Source organism: Gasterosteus aculeatus, chromosome X (genome assembly GCF_964276395.1).
Source record: "Gasterosteus aculeatus chromosome X, fGasAcu3.hap1.1, whole genome shotgun sequence".
Classification (NCBI taxonomy): domain Eukaryota; kingdom Metazoa; phylum Chordata; class Actinopteri; order Perciformes; family Gasterosteidae; genus Gasterosteus; species Gasterosteus aculeatus.
In genome coordinates, this window is record NC_135698.1 from 7,694,693 (window position 1) to 7,711,892 (window position 17,200).

A 17,200-nucleotide genomic window follows, 5' to 3' on the forward strand; every position below is an offset into this window, starting at 1 on the left:
CAAGCCAATGCTTCTCTGGCTATTCTGACCTACAATACTACGCGCAGCGACTGTAAATCAGCAAAAAGGTCAGAGTTCAGGGTACAATGTTATGAAGAAGTAGCGGGTCCCGATCGAATCCAACGGTACGCACTTTGTAAGGGCGGCTGCAGCGTGTCGGAGCAAGTTGGAACACCGTGTTAATCTTCGTTGACCTCTTTGACCTCGTCTCTGGCTGTCTGCGACCTCTCGGGAACGGCTCGATCATCGATGTCAGAGGCAAGCAGTGGGCCGACTCTTGCCCTCTCTCGCTGCTCAATGGATTGCAAAGATCCAGTTATATGTGAAAAGTGGGCCGCTGTCGGAGCCTTTTGGAAGCCGCTGCAATTGGATATAATAAATGCGTCAGCTAATGTTGTGCACATATATCGCACATATCGATCTGCAGCATTGTTTAGCACCCGTGATCGGAACGGGTAACTGTCATTGAGTCTGCATAACTAGGACACTGTGTCATCTGAAATCAGTCGGTCCGGTTAACGTGGTGATCCATCACTTTTCTTAGGTCAAAATTGAGCCTTGTGTGCACACGAGTGGTGTGTCACTGAAAGTGGGTCATAGCTTGCTGGCCTTGTTGTGACTTAAAAGCACAGCAGCATTTTGTTTTTGTGTGCAAAGTCTCATACAGATTAATACAGATGTTTCATTACTGCTACATGCAGAAGACAGTGAGCTACGTGTGGTCCCTGTTATCGGTTGAAATTTGTCAAAGACTTTTTCAAAACAGTAACAATTTATGTCAGAATTGGCTTGTTACTGTTATCAGAATGAGAATGAGAAGACGGAAAGACGACGAAGAACACGTGACATCCAACCCGAGTCATACGTCGCCTGCTCCCCATCGTTTTTATCCATCAAAAATATACTTCGCCACCGTTTTGTAGAGCTTCCTGACATTATTAATTATTACATGCATGTGGCCTTTTTGTTTGGATTTATGTGGGATCATTAGCAGAATAAATGGCTGTGTGTAAATGCTTTCTGAAGCTATAATGTGCGTGGATAACCTGGTGTTTGAATGCACTCTGCAGGCTATTTCAGGAACTGCAACCGGCAGTCCTGTGGTTTAATTAGAGTGGTACTAAAAACGTGTGGATTGCATCATCCCGTCTATTAGAACAGTATCCCAAAACCAACAGAATGCTTCCAAACAAGGCTTTTTTGTTTATAGTAACTCCTGCATTCCCTCGTTTTCCATCTGTAACATTTCTCCTGTCTTTTACATCGTTGTGCTTGGACTTCCCTCCCTTTTGTAACCACATTGTAAATATGTCAAATAAAACTAAAGGTAAGGCTGACCTGTCACCTGACTAAGCCTATAGATACATTGTGTTTTAAATAACTACTCGAATGTAATTTATTCCATGAGGGCCGATCCTTTCACGATTTAAGATCTTCTCAGAAAAAAAAAAAAAAAGAAGTACAAAAATGAACAGTACAGTAACGAGCAAATGGAATCCACTACTTAGACATTGGAAATAATACAAAAAAGATATTCAAAATAAAGGTTTATACCTTTATACAGTTATATCTAATTCATAGTTAAAGCTGTTTAACTGATTTCTAAAAGTTCTAGTTATGATTAAAATACTTTTGAGACAGTATCTTCTCAATGCCATTTCTAACTATTATCGGTAATAAGGATTAATGTGTGACCCAGCGCTGCTGCAGTAGGTCCTGGTTCCTCCTGATGGGCGGCATGCAGGCAGTACCTGGAGGACCTCAGCCCGACATAACGTCCCAGAGGTGTTCTGTCGGCCCATCAGAACACAACATATTGAGGAGCATTTTGAGTGGCAGAGATTTCATTTAGGTCCAATGGACGAGCCTCCCACATTTTTTTCACTTGGGATTTTTTTGAGGGCCTATAAAATGTCCTCTGTAGGTTGTATCCATCAAAAGATGCTGCATACTTTTGTTCATGAGACATTAAAGGTGTTCTGCTTTTTGGGGTGTTGTGCTTGTTTTGTCTTATATTTTATTATTAATTTGCAAAGTTGATTCTGAAAAATGTTGTGGCTGGGCTCGATTATCAACCAAGACATGTAATTATGATACCTCATGATGAATTATGCTTAATTAATGCAGCTTTTGTAAAATTAATATTAAGATAAAATTTCTACTTTTGACTTTAAAGTAAAAAGTAAATAGTCTATTGGTAAGTGATCATCAAATATACAGCAAACAAATGACAAACAAATGTAAAAAATGAAAAAAACTTTAATAACTTTACAAAATGTACAAGTCCAGCGACGCTTCCCTTCACAAATCATTGCACATAACATTATACATGAATGAACGGAGTTGTAAAAAAACTCAATAAAATAGACACACTCCCTCCAAACAAACTGCGGTGGTCATCGATTTCGTGAAGCTCGACAAAACGGCGGTGAAGTAGATTTTGATGAACCCCAATGAACCCAATCATTTTGGCACATTTACAACAGTCACTACAAAAACAAAAGAGCATTCAGGTCCTTCTGTGGAATGGCCTGCCATGTAAGGACCTCAAAATGTCTCCATTGTCCACCATAAAATGATAAAAAAAATCCAACGACCATAAAAATAAAACGTTAATCCTCATCCTCTGGGGCAGGATGACCTTGTATTAAGGGATGGAGCTGAGTAAAAATGATGGTGAGCAGGCGATTTATGACCCGGGTTGGATGTTACGTGTTCTTCGTCGTCTTCCGTTTCTTCAGTCGGTCCCTCCAGTTATCGGGCAGCGTCTCAAAATTAGCATTCTTTGAAGCTTTTCCTCTGTGGAGTAAAAAACAGTTAATGAAGTTCCTTAAAAAAAAACGTCATAAGAAAGTCCAGGAACTCAACAGCGTAGCTGCATCCATACACAGTCATCAAAACCACTAAAAAAAGAAAAATGTTACTTGGTAAACATACGTCATGAGCTGCTGTGTCTTCCAGTCCTCGATACTCCTCTTGTTGAGCTGATCTCTGTCCTCGTCGCTGGAGCTGCTTTTCTCCTCTTCGTCCAACTCCTTCTGGATGCTCTGCCACTTCTTCACCAGAGACGGCATTTTGATCTTACTCTTCTTTGACTACATACGAGGAGATATAGGACAAAAATGTGAAAGAATGTGAGAAGCTAAATCAACACTAGTCTTCAACCATAAGTTTGTGCTGTGGTTTATACATATAGTTTTTTTCTACTGCCCCTTTTACAATTGATGTAAAATGGCCAATACTGACCTTATCCTTTTTTATTTTCTTGGTCTTGTCTGCGGCCGGAGCTTTGACTCCAGGAGGTTCAGAGGGCGGCTGGATTGGCGGCAGTGGTGGCTGAGGAGGTAAGGCCGGGACAGGTGGGAGAGGAGGCTCACAGGGGACCAGGGGAGCAGGGACCGCTGGCACGCCCCAGTAAGCCGTTGCAGAAATTAGAGGAGCTGCACAAGGAGGAAACCGTCATTTAGCGAACAGGGCTCTGGTCTGGTTTCAGAGGACGTGGAGCAGACAGGTATGCATATTGGGGAAGTACATCATTTAACAGCAGATGTTGTGATCCCTTTTTACCTGCGCTAAAAGCCGGCTGGGTGTAGAGAATGGCGCCACTGCCAATAGTGATGGATTTACTCAGCTGGCCGGCTTTACGTTTCTGACCCTTCCCCAAGGGAACCGACGACTCCACAATCTGTGGGACACGAAACATTGTTAAAAAGGTTAAATACACACACAATCATGTCCATTATTAACTGCATATTGCTAAATTAAATTGATGTCTCCCATACCTTCACGCCGGCGCTGCCTGGAGGCAACGGAGGCCTCGCAGAGCCGTCCTCCTCCGTTCCAGGAGCAGGCGGCTCGCTGTCATTGTCGTCGTCCATCTCCATCTCCACCTCCATGATCTCTTCGTCGCTGTCAGGAGGAGGAGGTGGTGGAGGTGGGGAGCCGGGGGGGAGAGGCGGTGGTGGGGGCTGTCCAGGAGGGGGAGGTGGGCTGTCAGGAAGGGGGGGTTGGGGTGGGGACCAGAGAGACGATGCAATGGGCTGGGGCGGTGCTGGTGGGGGGGCGGCTGGGGTGAAAGATCCTGTTAAAAAGAAGAAGAAAAAGATAAAATTGTAATATTGGGAGAAGCATAATTCATACATTTTCATCAATGGATTTCCATGACCAAACATTTAGTGAAATCAATAAGTGAAAAATGTACATATTTAAAGCGACAATGGAGAACTCCAAAGCAGACATTGCGTCCCAACGGGCACAGCACGGACACGTGCGCACACACACGTTAGAAAGGTTGAATGTTTTGCCTCCACATAACACACACAACCTACATTTTGCTTGTCCCGGGTCTTTGTCTACCCATGACATTTTCCACATGTAGAGAGCGTACGCCTGTTTATATTTTGAGCGTCTCTCATGCATTCTTTCAAACTCATTGAAGAATATGACTAGAATACTTTCCATTTTAAAATCCCATGACTTTTCCCAGCTTTTTCAAGACTGTATGAACCGTGTAGATAGCTTTGTCACATTGTTTTGTTTTTTATTATGTAAGCCACATGTTCAGAGGAAAAACAGGACAATAAATATACTCGTCACTCTGCGGTTAACCCGGAGGACAGAGACTGACCTGCGACCCCACCAGGAGATGCGGTCAATGTTTTGGTGTTCTCTTGGCTGGAAGTCTGTGTCTCTGTGCCTTGCAGGTCTTCCTCCTTGTCCTCTTTTGGAAAATCCCACTGGGAGGCACTGGTCCGGTCGTTCACATAGAAATACCGCCTGTGCTCTCTAAAGAGTGGGACAACAGAGATAGGAGGCAAGAGTCTCAACGGCTGTCCCAGCAACGGCATGAGTGGCGGGATACCCTGGGACAGTGGGGGTGAGGGGCAAGGGAGTGGACATAATGGCCACACTAAGGGGCAGGAGTGTTGGTATGGACAGCGACTTTAGCTGTCCAAAAGCAGGGCCCAATTGGAGTGTGGTCAGGGATGTGGATAGGGAACCCACCTTTGCTCTCAAAAACAAAGAAAGCAAAACAAATCATCTCTAGGGTCCTGAAAGTAGCAATCAGCAGCTCAAACCATGGTTGTCACATTTGTTCCGTTTTAGACAACCATTCCCTCCCAGACACAGGAAGACGCCAGAGAGGAAACACCATCATGATCATCGAGAAGCATAGGTCAAAAATTACGAGCACACACTCAAGTCTTTTTACATCAGAAGGGAAAATAATAAAAACAGGAAGACATATGAAATAGAGTAGGTCTGACCTGCTGGGTTCCCGTCATTGCTCCATCTTCACCTTTTATTAGATGCGTGACACTCCTCGCTTCCTGGACATCACTGTCTGCATTGCATTCTGGGTGGTGTAGTCCTGTAAAGTTCAAAGCTCTCCCACGCAACCTTCCTACCATACACCCCCCCCCCTCCACCCTTCCAAAATTTCCACTGACTGGACCCATAATCAGTCTGCAAATGCCCTGACAACAAAGGGCTTAAGAGTCTGTTATGTGGACATGGAGCTTTTTGGAGGCAGGAATATTTAACAGGAAGCAGGCCGGCCCCGAGCGGATGCTCCCTTATCAGTATGTGCCAGGCAGAAACCTGCAGAGTCTGTTTCTGGAAAGTATTCTGATCCTCCCAGACTGGTTAAGCGTCTCCCCAGGTCATGAAACAAAGTCTGCAACCGCGGCACTTAGAAGGGTGTAGTTTTGTTTTTTTGGGTGGGGGACGAGGGAGTTTAGAGATGTGAAAGGTAAGGAGCGCGTACCTGTCCCAGTGGCAGGACCAGCCTTTAGGAGTGGCGTTAAGTTCGTAATATTTTATGTGTTCGGCAGCTTCCTGGAGCCTGCGACGAAGATAGACCCCATTCAGAGCGCCCTCTCTCCAGTCAGCAATCCGAGTCTGGGGGGGAGACAGAGCGGAATAAAACCCACAAAGTATAAGTAAAAGGATACAGGAGACATTAAAGCCAAAAGATAGATGTGAAACTTGGAAACGTAATTACATTTCCCGATGATGGATTATAATGAGAATTTTAAATATTAAAGTACTTTCGACGTGGCTTTGTGCAAAATGATGTGAAACAAAATGAAGCGTTAAATATTTTAAATGTCACACTTGGATTTCAACATCTGGAAACTAGGATGGTGTTGGTTAGAAAATGAACCGGTTTTCCTCTCACCTCAGTTTGTAACAGAAGAAACTGAAAGTTTGAGATCGCCCTTTTGTTTATCCCCAGGAACTCCATCTTGCTAGTCAACGTATTAGCCAGTTCTCCAATCTGAAACTAGACATTCATCCGCGTTACAAACTGTCCCAAAAAAAGAGCCACAATGGACAGTGGTAACCACGTTTTTTTACCTTGAGCTCAGGCGTTTCTACTTTCAGCTCCGGTGTTTCCACCTCTTCTTTAACCGGAGGAATTGTAAGCGCCTTCTCTTCTGAACCATCTGTTTCCTTGTCCTCCACTTCTTTGACGCTTTCTTGAGCTTTCGAAACGGCTACAAGAAAAAAAAAGAAAAGAGGCATTTAAATATGTTGGGAGATGAGAATAAAAATGAAATGAATGGAACGTGCATTCGTTTGGACTCACTTGTCTCCGTGATGTCCTGCAGGTCGGAGCCGATGCTGTTGGACTCTGGACTGGGAGCCGAAGGGAAGGCGGTCTTCCACCGCTTTTTCTTTAGCAGAATGCCTCGAGAACCAGAGGCTTCTTGGCTGGTCTCGGAACAAGGACTGGAGCCCCCGGCACTCACGTCGCCCTCCTCTAGCGCCCGCAGCTCAGCCTGAGAGTCAGAGAAAGGACACGTTGTCCCCAGTGCACACTTGGCAATACTATCACCGCAGCCTCAAACCAGAAAAGCGTCTCGTGGCCGTATGTCTCGGCCAACCAGTCAAGCAGCAGCTCACAAAATGTCATCACTTCACTTTGACTTTGTTTGAATTGATCAGAATTATGTAGTGACCTTCAACCTCTTAATTATGTTCCGCCTTGAGTCCAAGTGGAAGTTTGTGCCAAATTCGAATAAAATTCTCTCCAAGCGTTCCAGAGATATTGCGTTTCATTCAAGTAAACCTTTGCTGGAAGAAAAACAAAAAACTCACCTTTTTCCTCTCCAGGGCCAGTTCCAGCTCCATGGTGTCTTCTTCCGTCTCCTCCTCTGCATCAGAATTGTCCTCCAAGTCCTTGTGGCAAACGTCTTTCTGGACCGTGGGGATTGGGTCAGGGTCCAGCGGAGGGGTGGATTGAGATACTGCACTGCGAACGCCTTCCCCGTCAGAATCTAAACTGTTCTCAGTCTCATCCAAGCCTTTAAGCAGCTTTTTCCTCCATCGCTCTTCTGATTCCTTCACTTCAGAGGGGATCAAAGGCCCGAGCAGAGACGCCGCCACTCCGTGGCGCTCTTCTTCTTCACTTGTGAGGCCCACGACACTCTCAATAACCTCCTTTTAGATAAAACATCAGGTAACAATATCAAAGCTTAGAATGCTTATTTTTATTTAAACACCAGAGTCAAATTTTATTTATTAATGTGTGGAATGAAACTTGCCTTCACTTTGGTCTCCTTCACGGACAGCGGGGCTACAACAAATGTGGCATTTTCCTTGGCCTGATAGGCTACATGCGCTGTGCCGTTGCCGTTGATACTCGAGCTACAAAGACGAAATAGAAAACTACATCTTACACCTCTGAATGTCTTTACTTGAGACAAAAACAAAACGTTCAAAGAAAGGGTACTTGGGATGAGATAGGGAGCGTGGCTTCAGGGGTGCCTGTTCCTCCTACCTGTTGGTATTCTGGCCCAGAGTTTGCACCTGATCAGCTAGATAGTGCGGCAGCTCCCAGGACACCTCGTTGGTCCGAGTGCTCCAGTAGTAGTAGCAGCCAGAGTTCTCGTCCCACACCTCCTGCCAGTCTCCCATCTCTACACCCACTGCAAAGCAAAGCTGATTTTAGGTAATGCTAGCACACAAAATTCCAAAAGTCAAAACAATCTTCACCAATGTATAGCAAGGTAGAAACAGGCGATCATCAGGACCGATTCATATGAAAAGAGGTTGCTGAAATGTAGGCAGTTTATTTGTAATGTGAAACTTATATTAATGTTATTAAATGAAGGGATTGTTTTTCTTCCTAGTAAGCAATAATCTCAAAGCAGAAAAGATTTGCAAACAAATATCGGCTTATCAGGTCATGAAGACAGCTATAATTAATATTATATTGGGCTCTTGTGAACACTTCCATCTTAAACATAGCACACAGTTACCTCCAGAAAGAGAGCACTGAGTATTGTACTCAAACTCTGCGCTTTGTTGGTTTTGAGCTGCACTGGCAGCTGGCTGCCGAGTGTCCACATCAGGTCTGGGTGGTGCGGCGGTTGGGACCGAAGGTGGAGTTGCATCTTCAGAATTTGGCTGGGTGGTGATGGCATCAATTTCCTGTGGTGAAAAATGGCCAAAAGGAATGTATGAACAACACACAAAAGATTTGACCCTAACGTGGACAGTCCACACTACCAACAATGGCCTAGCCTGAAGATCTATTTACGATCTCTCCTTTCCGTTGTCAACTACGTACTGTGCTGTCAAATTGCTCATTTAGAATGATAATCAAAACATTTATTCCAGGCTCATGGTCCAGATTGTATTTCATTCTATTTAATGTTTTGTACTAACAAAATTCAAAGTACACAGACCTACGAATGCTTTATGTATCTGTAGCAATACAGCTGGGCCTTGTAGCGCGTAGTATTAAACTAGGTTTGACAATTATAATTTTATTTAGACAGTTTGTAAAGTATTAAATCTTGCAGCCACAAATATCGCACTGGCACTGCACCATCTCTGTCTCTTTAGTATCCTCATGGCATTATGAGCTACTTGGAGGCTTTTTGGTAATTAGACCACAAGTGTGCAGTGTAGAGTGGTGCGACATCCTCACTCCATCAGTACACGTACTAAACTTACATGAGAGGATGTTTGCTTGTGCATGCATCCTAGGACATTGCCTATGGATCAGTGATGATGCATAAAGAAATGAATATTGTATTCTTGGGTGCATTTCAGAACTGGTCTGGTCATATATGCATGAACTTATCTTCCGATACAAGACATTCAGCAAATTATACTCACAGCCATGAAATTGGCCAATGTACTGTCGATGTCTGTTGACTTTGCAGTGGAAAGCGGAAGAGCGTCTCCAGCCTCCTCTTCATCGCTGTCCTCGTAGGCTCCAAGCAGAGACAAGCCCTCTACAAGTGGCGGCAAAGCAGCTTGATCAATCATACGTGATTTGCTTTAAAAAAGTTACAAAAAACATCTCCCTGCATATACTGTTACTCTACCTGTGGCCTTTACTGCGGCAGTCTTCATGTTTGTGAGTCTTTCTCTCATAAATCTGTGTCCATCAACCTCCTGTTCATCTGCAAAAAAAAAAATGTCAGCCAAGAGGTTAGCCTTGAGTTAGCTACAGCAAGCTAACTGTTAAAAGCTGACGTTATTCTCCCACACGGACAACATCCTCACACTGACACACGTCAAACGTAATGGCGACACTCGCGGTGTACAGCTAATCACGCTTGGGTCCACAGCCATTCGTGGTAAGACTATGTTGGCATGCGCACAGAAACGTCTAACGTTAGCTTAGCATGCTACACGATAGCTTCTGGCCGACCCGTTAGCTTAACGTTAGCTAGCATACTGCTATCACTTGGGGTTATTAGCTATTGGTGCTGATGATTTATCCTTGCACCTAATGTTAGCTAACTCGATATGAGCATTTTGTCAGGTTTTTAAAACATTGCCACATGCTTCACAACTCCAGTACTTAGCATTCAGCTAACAAGCCACTGAGATGACATTATTAAGAAATACCATCGGATCCCGAGGGGGCTTCTTCCCTCTCTCCGACATTCCCGCCGCGCAGCCCGGGAGGGGAAAGCTGTAGGATCGTTCTCCGACCGACCGCTCCTCCTGTGAGGCGATTTTTCTTACCCATCGATGTCCGTCAGTCTAAAGGGCCTGCAGACTTCCCTGGCGTCGTTGTTGCGGCTCGGCTCGGCTCGGCTGCTTTACAGTGGCACAAAAGAAGGCATCGCCTTCCGGTTCACGCGGTCATGCCTTGGAAGAAGCTAAACCCGGTGACTGGGTGGCAGCTAACATGCTAACAAAGCTAGACAGACTGGAGACACCAGATGGGGGAAAAAAGTTCGATTGAGGTTCAAAAGGTGGAGGAGAAGTACAATGTTGTGGAGATTTGAATAGTACATAATGGTAAAGTGGTGATGGTGGCATTTGAATGGCTATTAAAGAGCTTCTGGATATTTAATATAGACTAATGTAAATTGTAGGAAGTGAGAAACTACTTAACACCAGAACAGACATTACTTTAACTATCTGACTCGGAAGGGGGTTAGCTTTTGGATTATATGATGAAGCAATTAGTTCTTCAAGCTTTTGAAGTAAGTTTTCAGAATTTTATTGAATATAAAAGGTGGATCATTCAAATACATAAAGGAAAGAAATTGTGTCACTATATAGGGAGGATGGCAAAAATGGATAAGTATGGACTTTTTTTTTTATCCTAACATGTGGCGAAAAAAAACAGCAGTGCGACATGAGGAAGCCGAATCTTGGAAGAAACCTTTGATCAAATTCGCAGATCAATTAACACATCAAGGCAGAGGGAAGCTACAATAGCGGTGAATGCATATGTACTACAGCGACATGAAACTACAATAGTGGTGAATGCATATGTACTACAGCTAAATGAAACTACAATAGTGGTGAATGCATATGCATTACAGCTAGATGAAGATATTAACGAGGAAGACAGAAAAGGACGATGATTTTTTGAGTTTATTGGAAAATGGTTGAAATTAAATCTGCACGAAGAAGCATGAGCAATCGGACACCGCAGCAAGGCAAAAGTACATATACAGATATAATCGATACTCTGCAAAACAACAAGAAGTGGGTCTTATCAAGTACTATTTTAGTATGTTAGACTAACTAATATTATTTAGAAAGTATGTGCCCATTCTTTTATTCATTTTGACATCCTCCCTCCCAACCATCTGGTGGCGCTAATGCACCAACCCGCAGTTTGCCACCTGCCGATAACCTTTAAAGAAGGAGAAGAAGAAACGCGGAAGGAAAACAAGCTTAGACAGCGTTAAGTCAGGTGGACACCGTCACAGTCTAACCTTCAGAAGCAAATCATTTCATTTAGATTTATTTGTTTCGGGTAGTCTTAAAACACGTCAGCTTTGCGAGCCGACCTAGCTTAAACACAAGCTCGGCCCTCGACTAATGCTCCATAATGTAGCCCTGTGAACAGATGCACACCGACGTTAGGCACGGGAGGCATGCGAGGAGAAGCGATCAAACGGTTTCGGACGGACACCGCCCACTGATGTACGACCACAGGGATCCACCGCCGGGGCTGCAGTCTCAGGGAGCCGAGGGAGGAACAACCGACCAAACCAGGACCAGAAGAAAGTCCGGATCGGACGCTATCATTAGTACGATGGGAGCGGTCCTCCACTGGGTCCACGACGTGGCCTCCGTCACTCTCCTGAAAGCACGCCGGACTCTGCTGCAGGCCGCCATCCTGTTCTGCGTCCTGCTGCTGCTGCTCTGGGTGTCCGTCTTTCTCTACGGCAGCTTCTACTACTCCTACATGCCCACCGTGAGCTTCTCCACCCCCGTGCACTTCTTCTACACCTCCGACTGTGACGCCTCCGAGTCAGTCCTCTGCTCGTTCCCCACGGCCAACATCTCCCTCATCAAGAACGAGAGGGACCAAGTGATGGCCTACGGTCAGCCGTACCGGGTCTCGTTGGAGCTGGAGATGCCAGAGTCCCCGGTGAATGAGAACCTGGGTATGTTCATGGTCAAGATGTCTTGTTACACCAAGGGCGGGAGGACCGTCTCGTCGGTGGGCCGATCCACGATGCTGCACTACCGCTCCGGCCTCCTGCAGAGCCTGAGCACGTTGCTCTTCTCTCCCTTCTTCGTGACCGGGATGGCCGAACAGAAGCAGCTCATAGAGGTTGAGCTCTTCTCCGACTACAAGACCAACGCTTTCCAGCCCTCCATCGGTGCGGTCATCGAGATCATGTCCAAGCGAGTGCAGATCTACTCCTCTCAGCTGCGCATCCACGCCTACTTCACCGGCGTGCGATACGTTCTGTACAACTTCCCCCTGATGTCCGCAGTGATCGGCGTGGCCACCAACTTCGCCTTCCTCAGCGTCATCGTGCTGTTCGGCTACCTGCAGTTCGTGTGGGGCGGGCTCCTGCCTCCGGAGCAGGTCCGGGTCCGGGTCATGATGGGGGACAACACGCGCATCCAGCAGAGGAGGGAGGACGCTCGGAAGCGCATGGAGAAGGAAAACTCTCAGAAGGACCTCGGCGCTCCTCAAGTGATCGGACCTGCGAACGGGGCGTCTGGTGCCCACGAAGGCGGCACGGGTCCGCCGGCGTTTTCAACGGGGCCCCCGGAAGCCGCGGATCCCCCCGGGGGCGACGCGGCCGACGGCGAGGAGGAAGGGCCTCCCGGCTCGAGGGCGTCCGAGGAGGATGTCGGCTCCGACGCGTTGGATGGATCCAAACGGCCTGGAGAGGGTGAGACGACACTCCGACAGAGACCCGGGGCGTGGATGAGCCTGTGAAGCATGCCGCTGCACCCAACACAAGCACTTATATAGCATATGCTCAATGTTAACACAAATGTAATAGATGCTTTGGGAGCCAACTAACTACTGCGTATCGTCCTTGGCCTAGTTGTAACTTTTGACTTCTTCTCTGTTCGTTCTGCATATTGTTTTACCATGTGTGTTGTTGTTGTTATTATAACGCCCATATCAGAAGATACGACATTCCAGCTCTGGCGTGGCGTCAAGCAGAATATGAACTAACCACTCGGATGTCAGCGTGACATTTCAGCGCGTGCTTCAGATGTCTGTCCAACTGCGTATGTGGCGTATTTCTCATAATCGCGGCCAGCCTTCGATAGCGGAATGCAGACATCCCGACATTTCTCCCGCGATAATACAAGCAGACAAGTCTTTTATTTACCGGTTCATGCATCCGTGGACGGGATTTTGTTTTTGAAAGTAGCCGCCGCGTACTTGTTACGGAGATTAGAGACTTCCTAGAATGTTTCACACCCTTTTTTTAAAGGTCACAGATGAGCGAACCTCGTGCTGCTCTTTCACAGAGTCTCTTTCAGAGCGATTGGATTTGGAAAATGTGCAACAAAACACGGTCTTTGTTTTTAATTGCTCACTGTACAACGTATGTGAAGCCTGAGGGAGACTTAAGACATTTATTTTACTTGTTCATTCAGAGACGTTCCGTCTCAGTTTCATGAGTGATTTTTACGGCTCTTTTGTACTTTAGAGCTGCAATGCTTTAACAAAGCAGGTTTTCATTCCATCAGCACTATTCCTTTGTATTCAGTATCTGTTACACTGCAATTTTATTGTCGGGAAAGTGTTATTTATTTAGTTTTCAAAAAAAACACCAATATTTTAGATGTGTCTTTTAAGTTGTGTCCAACATTAAGGAACAGTGTAAGAAGCATGAATAAAGTTACTGTTTAATATACTGGCCGTTAAAGCTGATGAAGTCAAGATGATGCAGGAATTGTTGGGAATTAAGAACTGCCTCCAAGTATTTATCCTGCACTCCGGGGGAGCCAAGGGTTTAAGCCTCAAGGGAGCTTATGCAAGAGTTTTGCAGGGGACATAGAACTCTGTACCAAAGAGACTGTTGAGTGTGATGCACTTGTATGATGTCATGGAAATATCCTTGCAAATGCATCTGAAATGATATGAGTAGGTGTTGTTTATGTGTTGAACAAATTAAATAAACATGCAGTGGCTCACGTCCCGTGTTTCATAGGGTCTTGTTTACGTTTTGGTGACATCTCTGTTTGGTTCTGCATCGGCATCACTCTCACAGAAGGTAGCAGCTCTCAACTCAATATGTTTTGTCTGGTAAAACGTCGTACTTCTTAGACAGTAGAACAGCATTACCACCTTTAGCCACTGCGTTTTTTTTCTTCATTTTTTGTTTACTTAATGTTTTATTAAACACAGGGAAAAGGTCATGTGGAAATCTGGCATGGTTTTTTTTCCCACATTTCATTCATTTGATAGAATAAGTTAAGTTTAAAATCAGAACAGCACTGCGCCATAGCCGTCTAAGGCCTGAGGTGTGAAGGCATTGCGGGTCTTTGACACAGCATTTAAAGGATGAAACAGAAACATGTCTGTGTATGTTCCCTAGAACCTCTGGGAGATTCACACATGGATCGTTTTATTGACATGCTGAATTAAAGGCAAAAAACAGTAGCTCTGTGTGTCCTGACGTTTCCAGTGAAAAGACTGATATGATTCCGGTAATTTATGACACATATTGTGGAACAACACTTTACTCTGTTCAGAGAACACTTTCCTGGTACCCTGAGGAAATCGACAATGACATTTACGATCAGTTTCAGATGAAAACCTTATGGCGTACGATGTTATGGCCCATTAGCAGCCTCTATTCAAAGCCACAGCGCCAATCTATCTGATGAATTATGCATTGGTCTGGATGGGAGTGCACTAATTGACTTAAATCATCCATCATTTGTATTAAAAACCTCATGTCAGCAGGTACAGATATTATCTGAAACTGGCTACTTTTCTTTTTTTCAGTCTCTGCTCTACTGACCAACTTCACAGTCAAATTTACTAGGAAAGTACATAGAAACATGTGTACTGTGTGCCTGTAATATTGTGTAAGAGAGCTTATGTTGTGTATGTAATATCAAGTAGTATATTATAGACGGAAGATTTGATGATTTTTTTAGGTAGCTAATGGAAATTGTGTATATAGAGTTTTACTAATTCAAATAAGACACAAACCTTTTACACAGGTGTAAATAAACAATCATTTTCAGCTGTTTTTTATTCCTGGGTTGACATTTCTCCTTTTGCACGTTCGTAAACAACTCGCGCAACAACCTGTCATGGCCGTATATGGTCCAAATGCCACCGGCCCGATAAACAACACTCCACTCAACTTTCTAAGTGTTCCACTTGAACGTTGTCTCCGTACTGCCAGAACTCTCCCAGGCTGAAGGTCACTCTGTTCCTTGACCCCGTACGCTAGGCTCCTCCTCCGGCTGCACCTCCGTGACCTGCGCCGCAGTCTCGCCCGCCGCTTTGGACCCGTCCCCTTCCGGCACATCGTCCGGGCTGTCCGCCCACCGCCCGACTCTTCGGACTCCCTCGCCCACCACGGGGGGATTAACGCAGGGGTTGTGGTCATAGATGACCAGTTTCAACCCCTGCAGGTGAGACAGGCCCGGGAAGTGACGTATTTTGTTTCGATCCACGTCGATGACGGCTAAGAAGTGCATTTCCAGCAACACCGACGGGAACGCCGCCAGCTGGTTCCCGGCGAGCCAAATACTCCGAAGCTCCTCCAGCAATCTCAGCTCAGTTGGTAAACTCTCTATCTGGTTATAACCGAGGTGCAGGGTCTTTAAGTTAGGGAGCTCACAAACTACCTGTGGAAAAACCGTGAAGCAATTAGTCTCGAGCCACAGAGTGTTCAGTTCCTTGAGCTGGCTCAGTTCTCCGGGGAGGCTGTAAAGCTTGTTGTTGCCCAGGTAAAGGATGCTGAGCTGAGGCAGTCTGCAGACCGCCGCAGGGAGCTCCTCAAAGCAGTTAAAGTCCAGGGCCAAGAGCTGCAGCTTCTTCAGGCCCTGCACCTCGGCAGGTAGAGTGCTGAGGTTGTTGTCACTCAGGTAGAGCTTCACCAGCTCGTGGAAGACGCAGGCGGCGACCGGCAGCCGGCGCAACTGCCGCCCGCTGAGGTCCAGGGTCCGATCGGGGGGCATTTCCCTCAGGTCCCCCACCAGGTAGCGCTGACAGCGCTCCGAGGGAACGAAGGCGACGGCGCCTCGCACGGCGTTACCCATCTCGCCGAGTCTCGGGTGCAGGGCTGGTCCTCTGCGCCAGCTGAGTGCCGGACGAGGGTGGCTCTGAAATGGGCAGTTGCCGTCTTGAAGTCGATTTCATAGCATCCCAATAATTCCCAAACCACAGCCCCCTCTGGAGTTATTGATCTTTGGGAGAAACCAAACAAGTTTTGCAACAATGTAATGGATCTCTGTCATACTGCATCAGCGTTTAAAGCTGCCATTTAGCAGCAATTACAGGATTACGATGCTGAATCGCATCCGTTCGTTTGAAAAACAGCACAAAAACGCGGTGGAAATAAGCATCTTTTATAAAACTCGTCGACAAGAAAGAAGAACACACAATAAGTGTGTGAGGATAGTCACAATTGGAGATTTAAAACGCACCTACCTCCCAATGTTTTCCTGTTGATGTCCATGACTCTCACCATCTCTCAGCAGTGAGCCATTTGTTTATCCAATCTAATGGGCTGCAAATGTATTGTATTCCCATGGCAGATGCTCCCCAGTGCAGTCCTCTCACCATCTCTCTGTGGCTCTGAGCTTTGCCCTGACTCTCATGGAGATAGCAACAGCTAGCCACTCTCTCCTCCCTATTTGTGCCTAATGACTTTCCCACCCTACTTCACTGAGATGACAGAGGTGGGGGAGAGAGAGAGAGAGAGAGGGAGGGAGAGAGGGAGGGGCAGGGTGCAAAGCTTAAGAAGGGCCTTGTGATGAAAGAGCAACGATGGTCATTTACATCATGTTTCAATCCACCCAGGCAGATTTCTGGGTTTGTGCCACACAGGCAGTCAAGTGGGAAATTACAGAAGGTGCAGAAGACCAGAGTTTGTATGTCTGATGTTGATTGCGGTAATTAATTAAGTGTTTTGCCAAGGAGGAAAAAAATTTAATTACAGGATCCCAGAAATATTAAGAGGTGCACTGAAATGTCACTGACACGTTGCTCTGTACATTTTGTAAGTGTCGCTTTTTAAACTGTGTCGTCAATCATTGCAGAGACAAGATTTTAGTGCTGTAATCCCGCTTAAACCCTCCAAGTGGGCTTTTAGTTTTCCACACTTAAGAACTCAATATAATTTCCTATTTGTTGGGGGAAGTACTTCTCTGTTGCCCAAGGTGTGATTTGCAACGGCTATCTTGCATACTTTAATTAGAGCTACTTTCCAACTCGATAAAACTGAGAAGGAATTTCATGTTCCTTATCAGAAGGGATACT

General features: G+C 45.7%; 2 protein-coding genes and 1 pseudogene across 4 annotated transcripts; 1 reads left to right on the forward strand and 2 right to left on the reverse strand.

The window, feature by feature from the left end:
- Positions 1-2,241: 2,241 nt before the first annotated feature.
- On the reverse strand, positions 2,242-10,141 carry LOC120809179 (formin-binding protein 4). Of its 2 annotated transcripts, none has more exons than XM_078082046.1 (17): positions 9,874-10,141; positions 9,345-9,422; positions 9,133-9,251; positions 8,268-8,439; positions 7,787-7,934; positions 7,551-7,653; positions 7,105-7,446; positions 6,593-6,785; positions 6,361-6,500; positions 6,182-6,286; positions 5,768-5,901; positions 4,628-4,785; positions 3,783-4,081; positions 3,568-3,685; positions 3,247-3,440; positions 2,938-3,095; positions 2,242-2,799 (listed from the first exon to the last, which is right to left on the reverse strand). In XM_078082046.1, the coding sequence occupies exons 1-17, from the start codon at positions 9,995-9,997 to the stop codon at positions 2,709-2,711; spliced, it is 2,676 nt and encodes an 891-aa protein (XP_077938172.1). In that variant the 5' UTR covers positions 9,998-10,141; the 3' UTR covers positions 2,242-2,708. The 2 variants fall into 2 exon arrangements, with proteins under 2 accessions (XP_077938172.1, XP_077938173.1); XM_078082047.1 differs by having other exon boundaries at positions 9,994-10,134.
- Positions 10,142-10,165: 24 nt separating this feature from the next.
- Positions 10,166-13,891, forward strand: LOC120809602 (seipin pseudogene; annotated as a pseudogene). The gene has a single exon (XR_013451068.1). The product of XR_013451068.1 is annotated as a seipin pseudogene (transcript).
- Positions 13,892-14,278: 387 nt separating this feature from the next.
- On the reverse strand, positions 14,279-16,583 carry lrrc10 (leucine rich repeat containing 10). Its single transcript, XM_040163527.2, has 2 exons — positions 16,370-16,583; positions 14,279-16,125 (listed from the first exon to the last, which is right to left on the reverse strand). Exon 2 carries the CDS (start codon positions 15,976-15,978, stop codon positions 15,136-15,138), a length of 843 nt encoding a protein of 280 aa, XP_040019461.2. The 5' UTR covers positions 15,979-16,125; positions 16,370-16,583; the 3' UTR covers positions 14,279-15,135.
- Between the last annotated feature and the right edge of the window lie 617 nt (positions 16,584-17,200).

Bases quoted from the DNA above. Each gene is read 5' to 3' on its own strand.
- LOC120809179 (XM_078082046.1), bottom strand. From the start codon at position 9,997: ATGGGTAAGAAAAATCGCCTCACAGGAGGAGCGGTCGGTCGGAGAACG. The intron at 9,252-9,344 runs GTAGAGTAACAG...CGCCACTTGTAG, and splicing joins TGCCGCAGTAAAGGCCACAG to AGGGCTTGTCTCTGCTTGGA. The intron at 3,096-3,246 runs GTCAGTATTGGC...CCTCGTATGTAG, and splicing joins AGAAAATAAAAAAGGATAAG to TCAAAGAAGAGTAAGATCAA.
- lrrc10 (XM_040163527.2), bottom strand. From the start codon at position 15,978: ATGGGTAACGCCGTGCGAGGCGCCGTCGCCTTCGTTCCCTCGGAGCGC.